At 38.8% G+C, this 19,576-nt stretch overlaps 1 protein-coding gene across 1 annotated transcript in view; it reads right to left on the reverse strand.

Moving 5' to 3' along the window:
* LRMDA (leucine rich melanocyte differentiation associated) overlaps positions 1-13,794 on the reverse strand; it is a 619,701-nt gene extending 605,907 nt beyond the window's left edge. Inside the window, exons 1-2 of the mRNA XM_058841884.1 lie at positions 13,514-13,794; positions 9,352-9,452 (exon numbers count right to left, since the gene is read on the reverse strand). Coding sequence (XP_058697867.1) covers positions 9,352-9,452; positions 13,514-13,543 — 131 coding nt within the window. The 5' untranslated portion in view covers positions 13,544-13,794. The remainder of the gene's footprint in view (positions 1-9,351; positions 9,453-13,513) is intronic.
* Positions 13,795-19,576: the final 5,782 nt, after the last annotated feature.

Raw genomic sequence — 19,576 nt, forward strand, 5'->3', positions numbered from 1 at the left:
ATTAACCATGACCCTAAAGACAGTATAATTATTGTATAGCATGTCGGGTTTGACATGCTGAATCCAGAGCCTGAGAAAAATACATGGCCCTTTTGCACTTCTACGCTCCTCACTCTTCACGCTTGCACGAGCTAAGGGTTTGGACATGGACTTTTTAACCTGAAAATCAACTCCAAGATAATTTATGTAAAGATGATCTATGTAAAATGCAAGATCTCAAAAATGACACAAACCATGCAAGACCACATATAACAAACAAGTGATGCATAAACAGAAGCTCTATAAGGATTTTCCTGCCAAATACCAAGTAACTTTTTGTACCATGACCACCAGCAGGTTTGTTGAACACTGGAGGACCTAGGCCCTACTTAGTGATTGGAATCGGCAAAACCACTCAAGTTCTTTACATCTGCAACTATATGCTGAGAATCATTTATGTTGCGTTAAGGTGAGAAGAAGATAACCCTTCAACAAAACAGAGAGGAAAAGACAGAGACAATAATTCCAGGGTTAATGCAGGTTCTTCCCTTCAGCCAAGCTCCTTGTCCTCAGACAACAGTTATTTCTGCAGTCCTTCGCTCTTGTTTCACAACAGCAATGTCGAGGAAATACTGTTTTAAAGTGAGAGAGATTAAGGAAGTCAGAAAGTAATAATGATACATCTGATTAACACGTGCTCTTTATCATGCCCTTTTCTTTAACCCCTGATGCTCTTGGAAAAAAGTACTTTTCAGTCTTAAAATCTAGATAATCATGGACTATGCAGGAGCAGTCACCAAGATATTATTTTCAATCTACTGACATTCTTTGAAAACTAAAACAAGTACATCAAACTACTTCTCTTCCAAATGCCAATACTTTCCATAGATTGTGATAGTCTTCCATTTATTACCTGATATTCTCTCAATCTAACATAGATTCCTATTGTTTAGAACAGAATTCAAAACAAAAACTGATTTTAGTTTAAGACTGGTTACAGTTTTCACAAGAGGAGTTGGATTGACTGTGCCAGTGAATTAAGGGCTCTGGGTACCCAAAGAACAGCTGCAGATTGTGTAGGCTTAGCCTCCAACATCACTTCAAAATCCATCTTCAATCTCATACAGAAATCAGATCAAGAAGAAGAAGTTCAATCCCTATACATTCAAACATGAAGAAAATTATGATGCAAACACCAGTTCACTGGGAAATGCTCTGCCTCAGTCAAAAGGCTTTGCCAACAGCCTTGAGTCAATGAATGCTTAATAGGAAATCCTATCTCTGTTCAAGTCCCAGTCTGTCACTCATCTTTGTTCAGAAGTATACTACAGATTTCATCTTTACTCAATTGCAACAGACCTTTAGACACGAATGTCCCCACAAAAATCACTTTAACCAACCAGCACAGCAATATTCACCAGTTACAATTACGAATGTAACAATCAAAGCTCATAACCTGATTTTAACTTAATGTCAAATTATGCTATGTTTAAACTATGCAATGTTTAATTTTTTTACCAGATTTCAAGCTCTAGCAATCCTCACAAGAATTCTTCCCTACACAATATGAACCTACACTGTCCCCCAAGCCAAAGGTTCAGGTAAAAATTTTTTGCCTAATTCTACCACATGATACACCCTCAAGACAACTCTTTCCACAGTGTTAAGGCTTCCTGAGGAAAGCAGAAGAGAAAAAAATCTTGTGTTCTGATCTGTCAGGTACTGTAAATCAATGGATAATGGCCAGCACGGGGGGTCAGGGGTATATGTACTACAGTGTTTTCACAGTCTGTTAGTGTCTATGTGGCCATAAAAAGTCAAGCAAGGATCAATGGACAAAAAGAGAGGCTGCTGGGACTAAAGAAGATAACAGCCACCCATACAGAAATACAACAATTTATATTACTTATTACTTACATATTACTGAGTTTGGAAAAATAACTTTTCCATTAAAAAAGTACAGCTTACATCCATGGCATAGAATGCTGAAATCAGTGCAATATTTAAATGCATACCATAACCCATTAATTTTATATTTTTAACAGTCATTGACTGGTCCCCTTTGTATCAACAATAAGCCAATGACCACAATTAAAACACAGCAGGAAAATACATGAGTCACAAAAACACACACAAATAATACTTTGTAGTGGCAAATATTCTATAATCACATTTAAAGTTGACAAAACAACAGAACACAGGCATGGTTATTGCATGCAAGACAAGGCGTATCTTAACATTTTTAATATTTCCAAAGTTTTAAGGTGAGGGAGAAAAGTTTTCCATATACATTAGCCAGATCACACCTGGTTCCTGTTGAAATGCCACTTTTTAAAAGGGGGTGGCATGGTGGGAGGGAAAAGGAAGGGAAGAAGAGAGCAAAGAGTAGATTTTTTTTGATATCTATCAACTACCAAAAGTAGAGTTAATAGCAGAAGTTTGTAATTGTTTTTGTTACTGGTAATACTCTCCTAGTTTTCCAATAGTTTTACATCTATAAAACTTTATCTTATACGACTCCCTAGGGATTACCCATGTAGAAAGATATCGTACATCAACATACTTGTCTTCAGTCCATCTAGTACAACAAGAAGTTATTTTAGAAGATAATTACACAAAAGATAGTCCACAATGATTAATAAACATGTAAGACTTCAACAAAAATACTATTATATCTGTAAATAATTTCAGTGATTCCCTGTGTATAAATATTTAATTCAGTAAAATTATTCTAGGAGCTGAATTGCTTCTAAAGACTGATCACCTTTAGCAATGTTACTGTACAAGTATTTTAGACATCCATAACATTTCAACATTATTTAAAAACCGCATCTTGTGCTTATTGTAGGACATCCCTTTAAGGGTAAATTTTGAGTATCCACCTCAAACTACACACATACCCATTTGAAATTTTTGATACATTTGATACATTACATTTGATACATTTACTGCAATAGTAGAAGAAAAATTACCAAGCATTTATAAATTTCAGATTGCTTAGCTATGGAAAACATTATCTCTTTGCTGAAGTCTCTCTATACAATTCCATTTAGCTTCAAACAGTAAACAATATCCAGTATAAAATTTACAAACATTTGTAAATTATTGCTTTCTTAAAGAAAGAAATCTCAACTGCTACTCAACATTTTTCTTAAAAGAGCAATACAAAATCTTCAATAGTTAAACATATACATTCTCCTTTCATATAGAAAACTGTCGTCATGCTTGAAAGAAGATAAAAAAACAAGGAGAGTGAAACAGATTAACTGCATAGCTCCAATACACTTATTTCAGACAAGATACTATAAATCATCTTGAAACAAAACAGGCAATTATAATGTGCACAAATGTTATGATATTATGCATCTCTACTGGTCCAGTGGTTTAAATTATTGAAACTGATGGTTGAACAAGGGCATATTGTTTCAACACACTTAGATTCCTTGAACAATTCTAATTCTTCCTTCAGCTATCCAGTGCTCTGCAGATCTCTGATGTGAATAAACAATTAGATAAACATTTGTTAGATAATTCAGGCCACGTCTAAGGGCATTAAAATATGGGTCCAAAATTTCTCTAGCAATATCTTTTGTAAAGGATCTCATAGGTTTTTTTCTCTTCAATACTGAAAGAAGCATCTAAAATTAAAGCAAGTACATTCATCTTCCTTCAAAGCATTCAGTGAGGACAGAGCAGCTCCTTTCTCCTTATAACCACTACCCCATATTTCAATCCTCTTCACCTCAGTGTAAGGGAAACAGGAGTGAGAGCCACAAGACAGAGTCATTTCAAAACACAATCAGCTATTTGTAAACACTCTTTCCTGCAGAAAATCTGCAACTGTTAGTTGCAGGAAAAAGTAGCACGTACGGTAAATCAATTAGCTTGCTAATTTCTCACCCTCATTCATTTAGCTCTGCACTGTATTTGTCGTAATTGACTATAATTATGTTAATTACCAACTCCAGCATAATTACTATATTTATTGTCATTGAGCACACTATGTACCCAAAGCAAAGCTGGCATTTGTTGGGCATCAAAAAAATAAATAAATAAAACCACACAACTGTCGGGAGGGGTTTCTCTGAAAACTGGCTGATATACCTTCAGCAAATGAAAGGGCAAAAGAGATTTCATGCAATGCTAGTTTGAAAGCATCAGTTCATTAAGGATATTAATTTTCTGATAACTACACATTTAAGCATGACACACTGGAGCAGTATCTACAGGATTTAGCAATTATTAATGCGTGACAGTTTCAAATGCTAAGTGAATCAATTAAACAGCAGCATTCACAATTTGAGAAGAGATAACTGCTTCATAACTGCCTAAGACTACAATTTTCACATGACAAAAAAGGGCCATTCAGGCTCCTTCAAAACCTGACAGGTCAAGAAAGAAGTTTGAAACAAAAGCACCTTATAACCATCATCTCTCCTCTTTACTTGTCAGATCAACTTTGCTAGTGTCTCCGCTGAAATGGCATCACCATGCCAGCTGCCACAAGGTGATTTTTCATGTCTTGTCAAAGAAATCTTTTATTCTATTTGCTCTGCATTAACATGTTACATTTATTGATCAAGCCCTTTCTGCAGCCACAGCAGGGCACTGTGCTCTTATGCCTAAGGGGGCTTTGATGTCCTGGTGACATTCTAGACCGAATAATGCACATACTAAATGGATTTAATGCAGAAATGTGTTTGTGCATGACAGCTACATTAATAACAGCCCCTCATACTGATAAATATGCAATTGCTACGATTAAGAGTTACCCAATTATGGTGAAAATATTTTTCTACCTTATAAATAAAACCATCAAAAAGTTTTAACAATAGTGCATTTTCTTCAACATTTTAAAGTGCTATAAAGATGAGTCTAAAGGCTTTAAAAATATGTCATGCTTTGTTTTGAATTCTGGTTTTTATTTCCATCTCTCTTTTGTTGTTCATCTTCCTGTTCTGCATGTCTTAGTGCTGCACAGACCAGGAAGGTGGTTAGGGAAAAAAAAAAAAAAGCCTTTCTTTCACATATTCAACTTACAAAGAGGAACATGCCCTGTAAAAACTGGAGCCCATTTTCAGGCTGCCACTTGCATATTCCCCCAGGTGAAAAAACAGGAGGCAGAAGAGAGAAAACAATATCTAGTCCACAGAGAAGATATTACAAAGCCTCAGCCTCAAAAAAGTCATGGAGGAACATTCCAGACTAGGACTGAAGTTCAAGGGGATGTTTTCATACATGCACCTTCCTCATCAGGCAGTGGAAGTTATGCACAAGCACATACTGTGCAAATTATTCAGGCTCCTAGCAGAAATAATCTGCACCCTAGAGAGAGGGAAGAGATATTTGTATCTCCATGAGCACAATTATTGGATTAATCCTTCCTCATTGGCCAAGATTAAAGATTCACTCTCCCTTTCACCTCATATCTTAGACTGAGAAGAAATCTCTGTAAGAAAAAGGAAAACAACTCAGATGTTTAAAACTACTGAGGACAAAATTATAAGATGGACTTCTCAGTGAACTGAATTGTAGATATTATTTATAAAAGCATGGCACCTGTTTGTACAAAACCACTGACATCTGTTTTTCAAGCACCGGAGTGCATTTAGCCTCTAATGTGAAAGGAAAAGTTTTGAACAAAGTCATCTAGGACAAGTAAAAAAAGCTTTGAACAAGCTACAGGTTGTTTGGGGCTTTTTTCTTCCCACAAGATAGCAAGATGCGTCTAAACTAAAATCTTTGTATTTCATCCAAATCTCTACTCCCTACCTCTATTACATCCTTCCTACTCACTTACTGCTTGCTTTCTTTCACCAGTGATTACTACTTACCTTGTTCTTTTTTTAGTGAAATCTTTAACTTTCCATGATCAACAACAGTTTTTCATTCCACCTTGAAATCCTTTACAAAGTCTCCAGGTAACACTAACACTGACACATCAGTGTCTCTTCTTCCCATACTCTATGCCATCACGAAATGAGAACTGGGGAGTGCTTTCCACACATTATGAAAGGACGCTGTTACTAGGGAAGACTATCAAACACAGTTGCCATGAGAGGCTCTGGAGCAGACTTCCAAAGCAAAACAACTCTGCTCCTGAAAAATGCCTTACTGAAAATACACAACGTAAATAGTTCATTTCTAAAATAGCTGAAAATTACTATGAAATCAAAAAAGCTGCAACAAATCAGGCATATCACACCAATAAAGCTGCAGAATCACAGCACAATTTAGATTGGAAAGAGCATCTAGAGATCATCTAGTCCAATTCCCTGCTCAGAAAAGGGGGATTTCAAAAGTTTGATCAGGTTGCTTGTGGTTTTGTCCAATTGCATTTTAAATAACATCCAGGATGGAGATTCCACAGCCTCTCTAGGCACCTCTTTCACTCAACCTTCCCTGAGGTGGCTGGAAATTCCCTTGCTGCAGCTGTGACAACTGCCTCCTGTTCTTTTGCTGTACATCTGACAAGAGTTTGGCTCTGTCTTCTTCACAACTCCCCCTTGGCCCCAAAAGGAAACAAAAGACATTAGAAAGCGTTCAAACAAAATCAATGTAATGAAAACAGCACAAGAAGAAATAAGTCACAAGTGGACTACAGTCATCTGGGATTGAAGGATTTCCATCAGCCAGAGACATAAACAGAAGGCAATCCAGTGGCACCACATCCTGCCGATTACAGCCAGCATCTTTTAAGGACACACACATTTTCCCCTTTGCCTCACACACAACAAATTTTTGTTACTCCTCCTCTTTCCCAAAGTTCCCATATAATTTCCCTTGTACCTTTCACTTCTTTCTTTCCTTTCCCTCACGGGGAAAAGGGGAGATGTGCAACCACTGCGACTGGTAACAGTCACTTGGACCACCGGAGGAAAGAGCTGGATCCATGTACTGCTCAGGGTAACCAAGGACAGACACTAGCTCTTGGAAAAAGGCAAACAAGAGAGACGCAAAAGCAACTGTTTGTGATTATGTATCAAATGCTGATATTAGATATACCACATCTGATGCAAAGATAATTAAGCATCTTCACGGCCCCTAAATTTTACTTAAGAAAGAGGAAGGAGCTCTAGCTGGAAAGAATTCTGAAATCAGGAAAAGAATTGTGAAAAATGTACACTTTCTTCTGTATTAAACTGCCAGTTCAAAAGAATTAATGACAACCCTCCTCTCCTCAGTTATATGGACACATCACAAGCAAAAAGAAAATAACCAGGGAAATCTGAGTAACAAAACCATCTCACGTAAGAACATCTGGTTTTCTTTTTTCCTTTCAAAAGTCACACAAACAAACCTTCATCCAATAATAAATAAAACTATAATGAAAGCTAACATCTTTACTTCAAATAACTACTGTGCTAGCAAAACATGGTAATCCCTTCATCTTTACCTGTATTTTGATCACCCTTGGTCTTCTTCATTCAACTCACACCATTACCAAGAGATAGCAAGTTATACTAGAAAATCAAACTCCTCCCGAAATCAACATTAATGGTAGATATTGTTTCCCCACTGAAAACAACATCATAAACTTTTCAAACTAAGCATTTACTGATGAAAATCATAAAACTCATTGCTGTACTACAACACTGTCAGATTTTTAAGTAATAATACTTGTTTAAAGAAGATGACCCTGCTTACACTTGCTTCAACAGCTGCCCAAGACATTCTTCTATATTCACATTTAAGATTATGACATTTATTCTGTATCTTATCTGACTTTCTCAATAATATGCAGGTACAGCGTCCATATATGAGTGCAGACCAGTGTCAACAGCTACTGTACCATGAATACTTCTTAGTTTCTATATGCTCAGTAAATCTAAGCACTACTCAATGAAAAACCCTTACTTCTCACATCCCATTTAGTGTTAGCTTCCCAAAGAAAAAAATAAAATCCACTTCTCCCCTTTCCCAAATCTCATTTCTGGTCTTAAAATACTTTTACAGATTAACAGTTACAACTTCTCCTACATCACAAGCTGATTGTTCTTCACCAAGCCTCAATAAAACCAATTATATCCCTTCTGAAAAGCAGGCTAAGTGTTTTCATTAGAGAATAAAAGAAGGAAAGAAAACACAGATTTCAGAAATACATCACCAATTGTGCTCTACATGAAAATATGATCAGAGTTTTAAAGTGGTACTTTACATCCAAATTTAATGTTATTATTTTACTCTATGAAATGAAACAAATTCAGGGAACTGTTCTTCAAATCATGCATTAACTGAAAGAGATAAACACTTTTTTTCCCAGAAATGTAAAGAAGGAGCAGTCTTGTCAACAACTTGCTAAATCTAAATACACATACAGACCTTGAATTATCTTCATGACAAAATCAAAAAGAAATTACCATTTGATCCCCTCCCCCAGCAAAATTCTCCTTTCTGATTACAATATCCAACAGTACAGAGTCATAGTATAAGACAACAATAATCCACAGATTTAGTGTCTCCTTTGCTCTGCTACCTCTTACATGTAGGATTCAGTCTTTCAGAGTTGACAGAAGCTCAGAAGAACATTTATGAGTGTTAAGGAAGTTAAAATCAGCGGTTACTTCTTCTAGGAAAGCAAGGCACCAGCACACTACTTCTTGTATTACTCTTCGCAAGCAGACTGTGAGCTTACCCCCAACAAAACAAAAGGAAAATGAGTTAAGTCCAACCCTACCTCCACAAACCTATTTTTTTATTAAACAGACAATTGCACTCAAATTCTTTCTCTGTACTTACCCACATTTTTCAACCTGAAATACACTCTGCTGAACCTCAGCAGGCTCTCTTATAAGGATTAAATTGAATGGGATGCTGTAGTAGCTAACAGGAATACTACAAAATCCTAATCCAATCCATACATTAAAATACTTAGAAGGAATTACAAAGTCTAACTGCACTTAGCTTTAGCAGTTAACTACACAGATGCACAAAAATAAAATCATAGAACAAAACACATCATCTGGGAAAAAAAAGTGTTATAAAGCATTTATAGTAATAACCAGAAATCCATAAATAAAACTTTAAGAAAGGGAGAGAAGCACACACTTACTTGTGTTTGGTTAAGGAAAATTCACTTTTGATCCCATTCTTCAGGTAACAATGCTTATTTTCCAATTTAAGTAGAGAACAAAGCATAAGCTTCTCAATGGGCATCATTTATGACAACACATAGTAATTTTTCAGACTCACCTGGTTATTTGTGCTTGAAGTGTGGGAGAAAAGGAGACAAACATTACCTATGAAACAGTGTCATGCACTTGATAACAATTAAATGTACCTGACTTACATCTTTCTACTTCGAAAAAAAACAATCTACTTAAGGAGTTGGAATTCCACACTGCGCTTGAAAATCTATATACTGCCACATACCTTAACAAGTTGAAGCTAAGGTCTAGTCTTTTTGCCATATGTCCATATTTTCTTCCTAGGAATTCTGGAATTTCTTCACAGTCCTGACTAATGTAGGACACCTGAGAAATAGAAGCAACAAGGAAACATTTCATGGGTAAATTTAGTTCCCTGTCTAGATTCTGTCTCATTGATAAAATGGTAACATGCAATACAGTGAATTGGAATTACAGCTTTAAAATACATAAGTTTTACAGCTATAAAATCTATCACACAAACTCGTTTTCCTATTGATACCATCTACTTCATATTTATTACATCTATAGTCTTTATGTATGTTTTGTCTCCTTCCAAGTAAAATACTTCAATTAAATATACCACATTTCTTCTGTCTCACCATTAATACTTTGATCTAATGTTATTTCACATTACACCTCTGACATGCTCCAGAAGAAATTTGTTTGAAGGATCAGAAGCTATCCAAAGGATCTTCCAGTTTGGTCCTTCACATACAACAAACGAAGTTTGTTTTCTAAATTTTGGTGCAGAAATACCTAAGCAGCGTATGGTCAATCCATTCTCCTAACTATTCCTTGAGAAGATTATTACTCCCAGTAACACACCAGGGACAGAGCAAGAGTGCTGCCCATGCCCTGACAAACAAAGCAGGAAGCTTCTTTTCAGTCATGGAAGTCTTAAAGATTTCTGGTTTCACCACCTGTGAGCAGATCACACCTCTCATTACCCCTCACATACGTGTAAATGTCTTTTCTCTTTCTCATATCAGCCCATCTAACCCATCCTTAGCAAACACAGGAAGAATTAGTGGTAGCACAAAAAACAGTCTACTCAGATTCTGTTTATTTTTATTTATCTTTAGTCAGGATGAAGTGAGTAATAACATTTCCAGAAGAATACAAAAAAAAAAGCAGCTAAACTTTTTCTGTTATTTCTGCTGTACTGTCCCAGAAGTCATTGGTCTGATTTCTTCAAATAAACCCCACAAAGCTTTTCAAAACTATTGCCAAGAATTCTATACATCTATATTGGCTCATAATTTCAGTGTTCAAAATACTGACATTCCAGATTTTATGCTGCAAAAATCTTAGTTTCCCTTAATGGCCAACTAGTAAGTTAAGCACCATGTTAGACCACTGTCTATATAAAACTGTTATTATCCACATGTTTAATTATAAAGTCAATTTCAATACCATATTCCACTAGTCAAAAATATGTTGGATGAAAAATATGCAAAAAAAAAAAATCCATCAAACTTTGTTTTGATAGTATTTCACCTTCTGTTAAAACAGAGACTCCTCTGCAGAGCAGACTGACAGTATGTACTTCTGCAAGTCATCCTGATCTCCTACGCTCTAAAAATGATTGCATCTGATAATACTATATGGCATTCCATTTAATTCATTTTGTTCAATAACTTCAACAGATAAAGCTGACAACAGTGAAATAATTTTTATGAGCAGAAAACAGGTAGCTTGAAGCTCAGTTTAACAACTTCTTCCCCTTGTTAAATCAGACCTGCTCTTGCAATATATTCTGCTACCAGACATACACACAACTTGAGCAAATATAAGAACAAAAGGGAAAGGAACTGTTTTGGGTAGTTGGTGTCCTAATGGTTCAGATATAACAGAAAATGTTTTGCAGAATTTATTGAATTAAATATGTTGGGTTTTTCCTCCAGTTCACATCTAAGATAATCACAATGCATTTCACAACATACACAAAGGTATGCATAAAAGAACTGTGTCATTCTCCACTGAATGGTAGATTTCTTTAAATTAATGCTTGCAAACCCTTTGAAAGACATCACATTAACAGCTTAATAACAATTTGGATTAAGCATTTGGTTCAATGTAACATGTTGAAACAGAAATGACTAAAATATGATGCTTATTAACACTGGGAGGACAAGACTGTTTTGGGGAGCTACAAACCCAGCAAGAGCACAGACCCTCACTTTGCCTTTCACCCAGGGAGGAGCAGCTGAGAAGGAGCAGAGGACTCTGGCCTGCTACACACTGCTTCAGAAACTTACTTGACCATAAAAGCCCCATCCACAAGAACACAGGTTGAAGAAAAAGATCAGAAGACATGGTTTAGAGCACACAGGAGACAAAATACATAAAATGCTGGAAAGCCTCAGCCTTTGAACAGTTATAATATGAAAATACATTTAAAAAAACTGGTACAAACAGATTATTCACAGGCATACTTGCAGATGATATATTGTTATCATGACCTCTCAATGCTGAGGCCGTGTAAAGGCATTTTACTTCCAGAGTCCACTTCAGCACACTCACAGTACAATGCTAATATAAAACAAGATCATAGTAGACAGAAGAAAGAAGAGTATTTCTTCATTTTCATTGTTCCAGTTCAAAATCATTTACTCGGAAACAATAAAATGTACATAATTCAGTATTCTTCCTTTTGCTTCCATTTCAAATACCCTCAAAATGACTATGAGCTTCCAAGTACATATCCAGAGATGTCACCACTGAGAGATGAGAGCAAGCATACTTTTCCCAAGACTCTTTGGCTGCAAGGCACATCAGCAACAGCAGATTTCTTAGACTGTTCTATACCAGTCACAGAACATCACACAGGATTAAAAACTGGACATAGAGGTTTCCGTGGCCTAATTCTCCAACTCAGGTATAGTACAGGTTGGTCACAGTCAGTCATTACTGGTGGTCTATTCAGTACCCCACCAAAATGTTCAGTTTCCTACAAAGGCCAGCATGGATAGGCTATGGAGGCCTGAGATACTCTTGCAGACTCTTCAAAACGCTGTATGCAATTCAGGAAAAAGATATGTTGTTACAAAATATTTAAAATATAAGTTAACTATCAGAGCAGTTGCACCTCTCTTCTGCTTTAGTTTCAGAGTTTATTACCATTTAGTCTCTGTGATCATTCTACAATTATACTGTAATCTTAATAACCCATAGAGTAAGGTCTTTATTAAGGAATGTCACCAAAAAGGTCATGTATGGACTCTCAATACTGCATATTCTCTACTATAGAAGGGAATTACATCTGGAGAATATTTCCAGTCAGCTGAGCATTACATTTTACCCTGTGCTGTTAGGAGATTGTACGGTGGGCACACAGCCAAATGAAGGGGCTCAAGGCATGCCCAAGGGAAGAAGGCAGTGTGTCCCTCAGTGCCAGAGTGCACCACAGAGACTACATGAACACTTCCCTGCAGCAGCTGCAAAATTAGCCAATTAATTGCCTTCATATCACACACATATTTACATGAATTCCACACAGAAATAGTGACCAGATTAAAGAAGCAATTAAATGGGCAGCATTCTTGTTTAATGGTTTAATGGCAAACCATTTTCAAAAATAAGACAAGCGTCCTTCTCCGTAGAGGAAAAAAAAAAAAAAAAAAAAAAAAACTTCTAATTTTAACCACAGGTTCATCACTAATGTCAGCAACTTTTAGCCAGAACTTTTTCCAGTAGCCATACAAGGCTCTGGGTAAAAGTCAGCAGGACGTGCTACACTTCCTAACTTCTCTTTAACCAAACCGAAACGTGCGTAGGAGGTTTCAGGAGGAACAACATTTAGCAGATTTCACTCCTTCTCCTTCAGCTCATTCCGGCGGCCTCCCGGAGCCGGGCAGAGCGAGCGCGGAGCCGCTCCGTAGCGGGTCCCGCCGGGAGCGCGCCGCGCGGAGCCGCGCCGCCGCCAGGGCCCGGCCTCGGGGGCGCGGCCGCCGCACGTGAGCGGCACACGGCAGCGGCACACTGCCCCGGCCCGGCGCTCCGTCATCCGCCAACGGTGGGCGCGCACCCCCGAGCCGCGGGGCTCGGAGCGGACCCCCGGGGCCGCCCGGCGCTGGCGGGGGCGGCTCCTCAGCCCCTTCCCTTGGGCGGCCTCGGGACAGCGCGGCGGCGACGGAGGCGATACCTGCGCGGCGTCCCGGGGCGCGGTGCGGCTGGAAACAAACCCGGCCCCGTGCGCGCCCGCCGCCCCCAGTGCCCGGGAGCGGCACCGGCAGAGCGGCACCGGCAGAACGGCGGGAGCCGGCGCGAAGTTGCGGCAGCCGCTCCCAGTGCTGGGGGCGGGGGCGGGGACGCGCCGGCCGGGGCGAGCTGCCCGCGGCAGGTGGGGCCGCGGCCGGCCGGCCTCGCGGGCCGCGGACACTTACCTGGGCTCCGCTCACCACGACCCCTGCCATGCTGCGGGGTGGCCGCGCCGCAGGTTCCGCGGGCTCGGGGCCGGGCCGGGCCGCTGCCTGGCAGAGTCAGCTGACGCGGGCGGAAGCGCGGCCGGGCCGGGGGCGGCGGCAGCGCAGGGCTCCCGCCGCCTCCTGAGGCACCGCGCGCGCGGGGACAGCGCCGGGCCGGGCCGGGCCTGCCGGGACCCCAGCGCCGCGGGCCCGGTACGGTCACCCTTGTCCGGAGGCCGCCTCAGACATCCTGCGAGGAGCGCGAGTCCAAAGCCGCACACGGCGACTGCTGCGCCTCGCAGGATCGGCTGGGCAGGAAAAGACCTCTTGGACCAGCCAGTCCAACCTAAGACCGAACACCACCACGCTGACTAGACCACGGCATCAAGTGCCACGTTCAGTGTTTGCTTAACACCTTTCAGGGGACTCCACCACCTCCCTGGGAAGCCCATTTTAATCCCTTTCTCCTAATGAATTAGAAATTCCTCCTAACGTCCAACCTAAATCTCCCCTGGCCCAACTTGAGGCACATCCTGTAGCCAACTATCTGAGAGAAGAGACCTCCACCTTTCCAAACCCTCCTTTAAGCTGCCCCCACCCTTACTCCAAGCCTTCTTTTCTGTGGGCTGAACAATCCCAGCTCCTTCAGCTGCTCCTCACCAGACCCTTCCCCTGCTTCTCTGCCCTTCCCAGCAGCGGGGCAGCACCATGTGCTGGGCTGTAACAGTGCTGGAATAGGCCATGGGAAGAAGTGATGGAAATAGCCAGTCTGTGACACTGACTGAGGGATCAGGCCTTGGATTCCAGTTCCCATAAAGTGCTAGATGACTTGGAACATTATCTGTACTGGCTTTCCACGTACTAAGCAGCTCATTAATTTGTGGTGTAAAGCATAACTTGCCTTTGAAGAGATATATGTCACTGGTAAAGCAACACCTGCAGAAAAAAAACAAAAACGTGCTATCTCCAGGAGAGGTTCACTTTCTCATAGCAATATTTATTTTGTCTCTAGAACATAGGGTAATTTGTGTGGAAACCAGAAATACCTTTGGAATCATCAGAAAACCCTGTCAAACGAGCCTATCCAGGACACAAGAATTTACTAATTAAAATAATGGCATGATGGTAGGTTACCACTGTTCAGACAGACTAGAGGAGCTGCAGGTTTTCTGTAAGAATTTTATATGAGACTTTTAAAGGTTTCCCTTTCCCAAGCTTGGATCCTAAATCCTATTAGTCATCTACCTACCTCTTCAGCTGCCTAAGCACCTTTAAAAATCTGGCTCGTTCTTCCCCTTTATTGCTAATATAGCATAACTCACTCTTGCTGAAAGCGGAGGCACATGCTGTGAGGGGAAATAAGTTTCAGGAGGATATGTATTCCTCACTGCAAACCGCTTTCTTGAGTTTATTCAGCAACACAGCAGAAACCAATACTGTACTTGCTGCTCTACCTCTTAGTATCAACAGAATAAATTCTTGGTACAGCTGTGGCACGACACCTTCTCTGCATCCATCCCTCTTTCTTCAGTGACTGCTGGACAGGAAACACAGAGCAAATAACTGAGGAAAAAAATGGTTTTCCTCCCTGTTGTTTTCATGTATTGTGTTAGAAATGCCAATGGGACAACATGCATAAAAATCAAAATATGGCCAATAAATAAATCACTCCAGTGCTTTGCGTGACCTGATATTCCTTGTATCATGAAAGACAGAAGAATCAAACCCTTCAGCCACAGCAAATAAGCTGATCCTACAATGATGAATAAAAGTTCTGTTTCTCTATGAGTTTTCCGTCCAGGCATACTTGCTGGTTCAGATCATCACTCAGCATGCTTCAAACCATCAGGGCCTTTATTTATCTATTAGATTATATAGTAAATAACATATGCCAAGAAAAACAAGTACTATGTGAACTGTAAATTTAAACAAAGCAATGCATTCTCCTCTTTCTGTATCTACTTCTTTTTATCTGTCTTTTAGCTAAGCATGTGGTTCCCACCAGAATGAACACATACAGCTCTAGGCTCAAGTGGCCCACTGCTACAGTTAGCTGTATTTATCTTAATGGAGTAAATTCAGTTCAATACTACACTCATGTAAAATTGGAATAACTATATTGAAAGCAATTTAGCACATCATTATCTACATTATTAGGATTAATTTTAGAAGAGTGTTAGCTGTCACTTTAAAGATATCTATGAAGAAAAAAAAAAATCCCTGCCTAAATAGTTTACAAAATAGCCCACACAAATAATAGCAAGTTTGGGGTTTTTTTCCAGCTTCTTACATTGCCAGTTGCATTAACCTGCCATTGATCCTCCTACTTACTAGGCAAGACCTTGTCTAGAGGGAAAAGTTGCAGGTGCAGCTCCCTAAACTGGGTGACTTAAATTGACTTTATCATCTCTTCAATCAGTCGAGCTGAATTTTCTAAATTACAAAAACAACTTAAAGAGGTGGCAAACTGTTTTAAGTGCATCAGGCTTATAGTCATTCTTTTGAAACCAGTTCAACATTTTCTTGTACAGACATGGCCTAGATTGTTATCTGCCATGGATAAATAAGAATCCAAGTCCTGTGGTATGTAACAAAAAGGGAGTGCTACTGACCACAGTGACAAAATGGGACTATTATACTGTACAGGAATGAAAAAAACAACTCCCTGGAACAGAGGAAAGGAAAAGAGAAATTACTATCTTGTTGTGGTGCTTCCCTAGACTTTGAAAACTTCCATCTCAGAAATCCTAATTCTGCTGCCACTTTTCTACAGGATGATTGGTGAACTACTCAAACTTTGTATTTTTAAAGTCTGCCTTATTCCCTAATTTCTTAAGTACGCACCACTACCCATCAAAAGCAATGAAAACTCACAGCTCTCTGCCACTGAAGGACTATTTTGTAACATCTAATTTGCTATTGTAACAAAGCTATAACATACTCTCAGATTTCAGGCTTATGAGTCAATGTGCTCATCAGTTTGTGTCCCATGTTGTTACGAAGCTAAAATCCGTCACAGTGCTGTATAAATACTGGAGGGCTTCTCCAGCTTTTGAGGAAGCTGATCATCAGTGTCACCTTACAGCACAGATTCTAGACGAACATGAGGCAGCCTCTGGGTTTAGGCTGTTTTTCACCTTGCCATATGTATTGGTACTTCTGAGCATCTACAACATTACCTTCTTGAGTCCTGGCCCCACACAACCTGCATCATCTGAAGGTTTTATTTAGTTAGCTTTGATAGAGTTGCCTATATGAATAAAGCTTCAAAGGACAAAGTTTGTACTTACCGAATATATTCTTCAGTAGTTCCTCAGAAAATGAAAGTTTTGTGAGGACTCTTTGTAGAGGCTAAAATACTTTATGTGACAGTTTGCCATAGCTGACCTTTGAAATGTCTTTTTATCAGTATATTTATATAAAAAAAAATATAAAAGCAACATGTTTATTTAAGTAATCAGTTTCACTGCAGTTAGATGTAGAAGGTGGCACTTCTCTGTGGACCATTCAATAAAATTTCCTAAGATTTTTAACAGAGTTTTGCTAAAACTGCTTGATATGTGAGTTACAGACAAAAACAACTTGGCCTTTTAAAAAAATGGGGCCTTTGAGTTACACTGATATGCTCAGTACATCTTTTACACACACACACAGACACACACACACACACAGAGAGAGAGAGAGAGAGAGAGAGAGAGAGAGAGAGAGAGAGAGAGAGAGAGAGAGAGATACAATGCTGACCTGTTCTTTGGATAAAGAGCATTATATGTTCAAAATAATACCTGGAAACCAGCTCCAAACAACTGGGAAGCAATGTGTTGGATCCATGGTAGGTACATATCAGTTCTGCCACATATAAATTAAGTTCTTCATAAAATAACAGAGCTTTGTGTCATTTTAGGAGTCAGTTGCTTAAAATGTGTACTCAGTTACAATTAGGAAATCTCATTGACCAACTGATATACAAACCAGTAAATACGGCATAGCACCAAGCACCAAATGAATTATAGCATTTCATATAAATCCTTTGTATACAAGCATTTCCCCAACTTAAATGGACACTGAACATTTATAAGGGGAAATAATAGCAATCCTGACTGTTTCATTAACTGAAAGTTATAAAAATATTTGAGTTAATCAAAATGGTCTGTTTTCCAGCTTGCAGCACACTATGCATGTATGCCTCCATGTACACAAATACAGTTATCCTATATTTCAGAGGAAGTCAAATAAATTATTGTCTACTTAAAAAAAAACAAACAAAAAACCACATACATATATATAATTTCTCCTGACAAAATAGTGTATTTGAACAGAGTTTTCTGAAACAAGTGATTTCAGACAAAAAATCTCAGCCAAGTAACAGAGTTCTTCCAACTTGACCTTCAGAAAATTTGGCTCAGTTTACCCATAAAACTCATTTTCTTGATGCTAACAATGAAAATATTGTCTCAAAATATTTGTTAATAAGTATCCAAAGCAATATGATGTGAATACAAACTGAATTGATTTACCTGAATAAGACTGACTGTAGTACAGATATTTACCTCTGTACTGCCAGGGGAACATTTTATTCATATGCAGCTTCCCTTACACCTGTTTTTAATCACAAAGAGTTAAATAGGGTGTTTAATGTCCAAACTAATAACTTCAAATGTCTCCCAGGAAACAGCATCACTAGCACTCCCTGCTGTGAAACATGCAGGGAAAAAAAACCCTGACGGAAAAAAAGATAAAGTAAGAAAAGTTCTACAGAAAGAAATACAGTAATGATGATGTCATTTGCCATTCCTAAGCTGAACTGCTGCAAATTTGGCTTCTTCTTTCCTATCTCCAAACTATTTCTCATACTGCCACTTATAAGAATATTTAACAGCCAATGATAAACAGGTTAAAGGGATCTGAAAAGCAAATTATGCATGTGTATTCAATACACTGGTACACCTTTTCTTCAACAGTATTAGTATGACAGTGTGATATAGTGCTATAAAACTTAAAGATAAGAACATCTGAGTGACATTGAAGTGTTGGGTTTTTTTCCAGAAGTATGCCCATGGTGAAGTGTTTGAAACTGCAGGATAAATTTGTCCAGAAAAGCAGTCAATGAAAATTGGTTATCTCATACTACTGTAGGCTCACGTAACAACTCTGGGTTTGCTTTCCTACTGTTAACTAATGGCCTTGATTTACATTTTTCCATTCTTGTTGAGACTCATATGAAAAAGATAGGGGGGTTAATATTTCTACATTCATCTAGAGTTTACCCTTTCCTGCAACACAAAAGCAGAGCATCCAATCTGATATATTTCCTACTTCTTGCATTTTAGCTCTTTCATTCCTCCAGTGTCCCCCAGAAAAACAGAATTATGTCTAAGACCATCTCTGGGATATATTTGGTTATTATTTTCCTATTATATGGCAGCAGTGTGGTATGAGCACAGTGAGGCTACATGGTCATTGTGAATTAATGCAGCCCATAAGCTCACTCACTGTTTTATTGCAAAGGCACCCTGAAGTTCACCATCTTCTGATGTCTTTGAAAAGCTTTATTTTGTAACGTTGTTACCATTCTTTTAACGTAAGTTGATGCATATACTTGGAAATTCATTACTCTATAAGCTGAGTTTTCAAAAAACAGAACAACATAAAAGCTTTGATGACAGGAAAAAAAAAAACCCTTTCATAAAATTTGTGCTCAGTAATCTCATCTCGCTTCCACTAAAGGTAATGATGGTTCTGCTGACCATGGTATGACACAAATACAATTAAAAACCCCTAATGTTACATTATATAGCACACTATAGCTATTAGGCTAGAATGATGTTTTATAAGTTACATGCTTAACAACTAAGACATAGTAACAATTAATTGTGCAATATCTTATATCTCTTATGGTATGCTGTGGTACAGAATTATCTTTTGGTGGATTTTGGTGTTTTGTTGGTTGGGTTTTATAAAATACAGAATTCTCTGTCCTTTAGACTGTAGATTGGACAGAGATAATTAAATTACCTTAACCAGGTAAAATGTCACAAGGTTCCT

The sequence above is a fragment of the Poecile atricapillus genome, chromosome 6 (assembly GCF_030490865.1).
Source record: "Poecile atricapillus isolate bPoeAtr1 chromosome 6, bPoeAtr1.hap1, whole genome shotgun sequence".
Taxonomy (NCBI): domain Eukaryota; kingdom Metazoa; phylum Chordata; class Aves; order Passeriformes; family Paridae; genus Poecile; species Poecile atricapillus.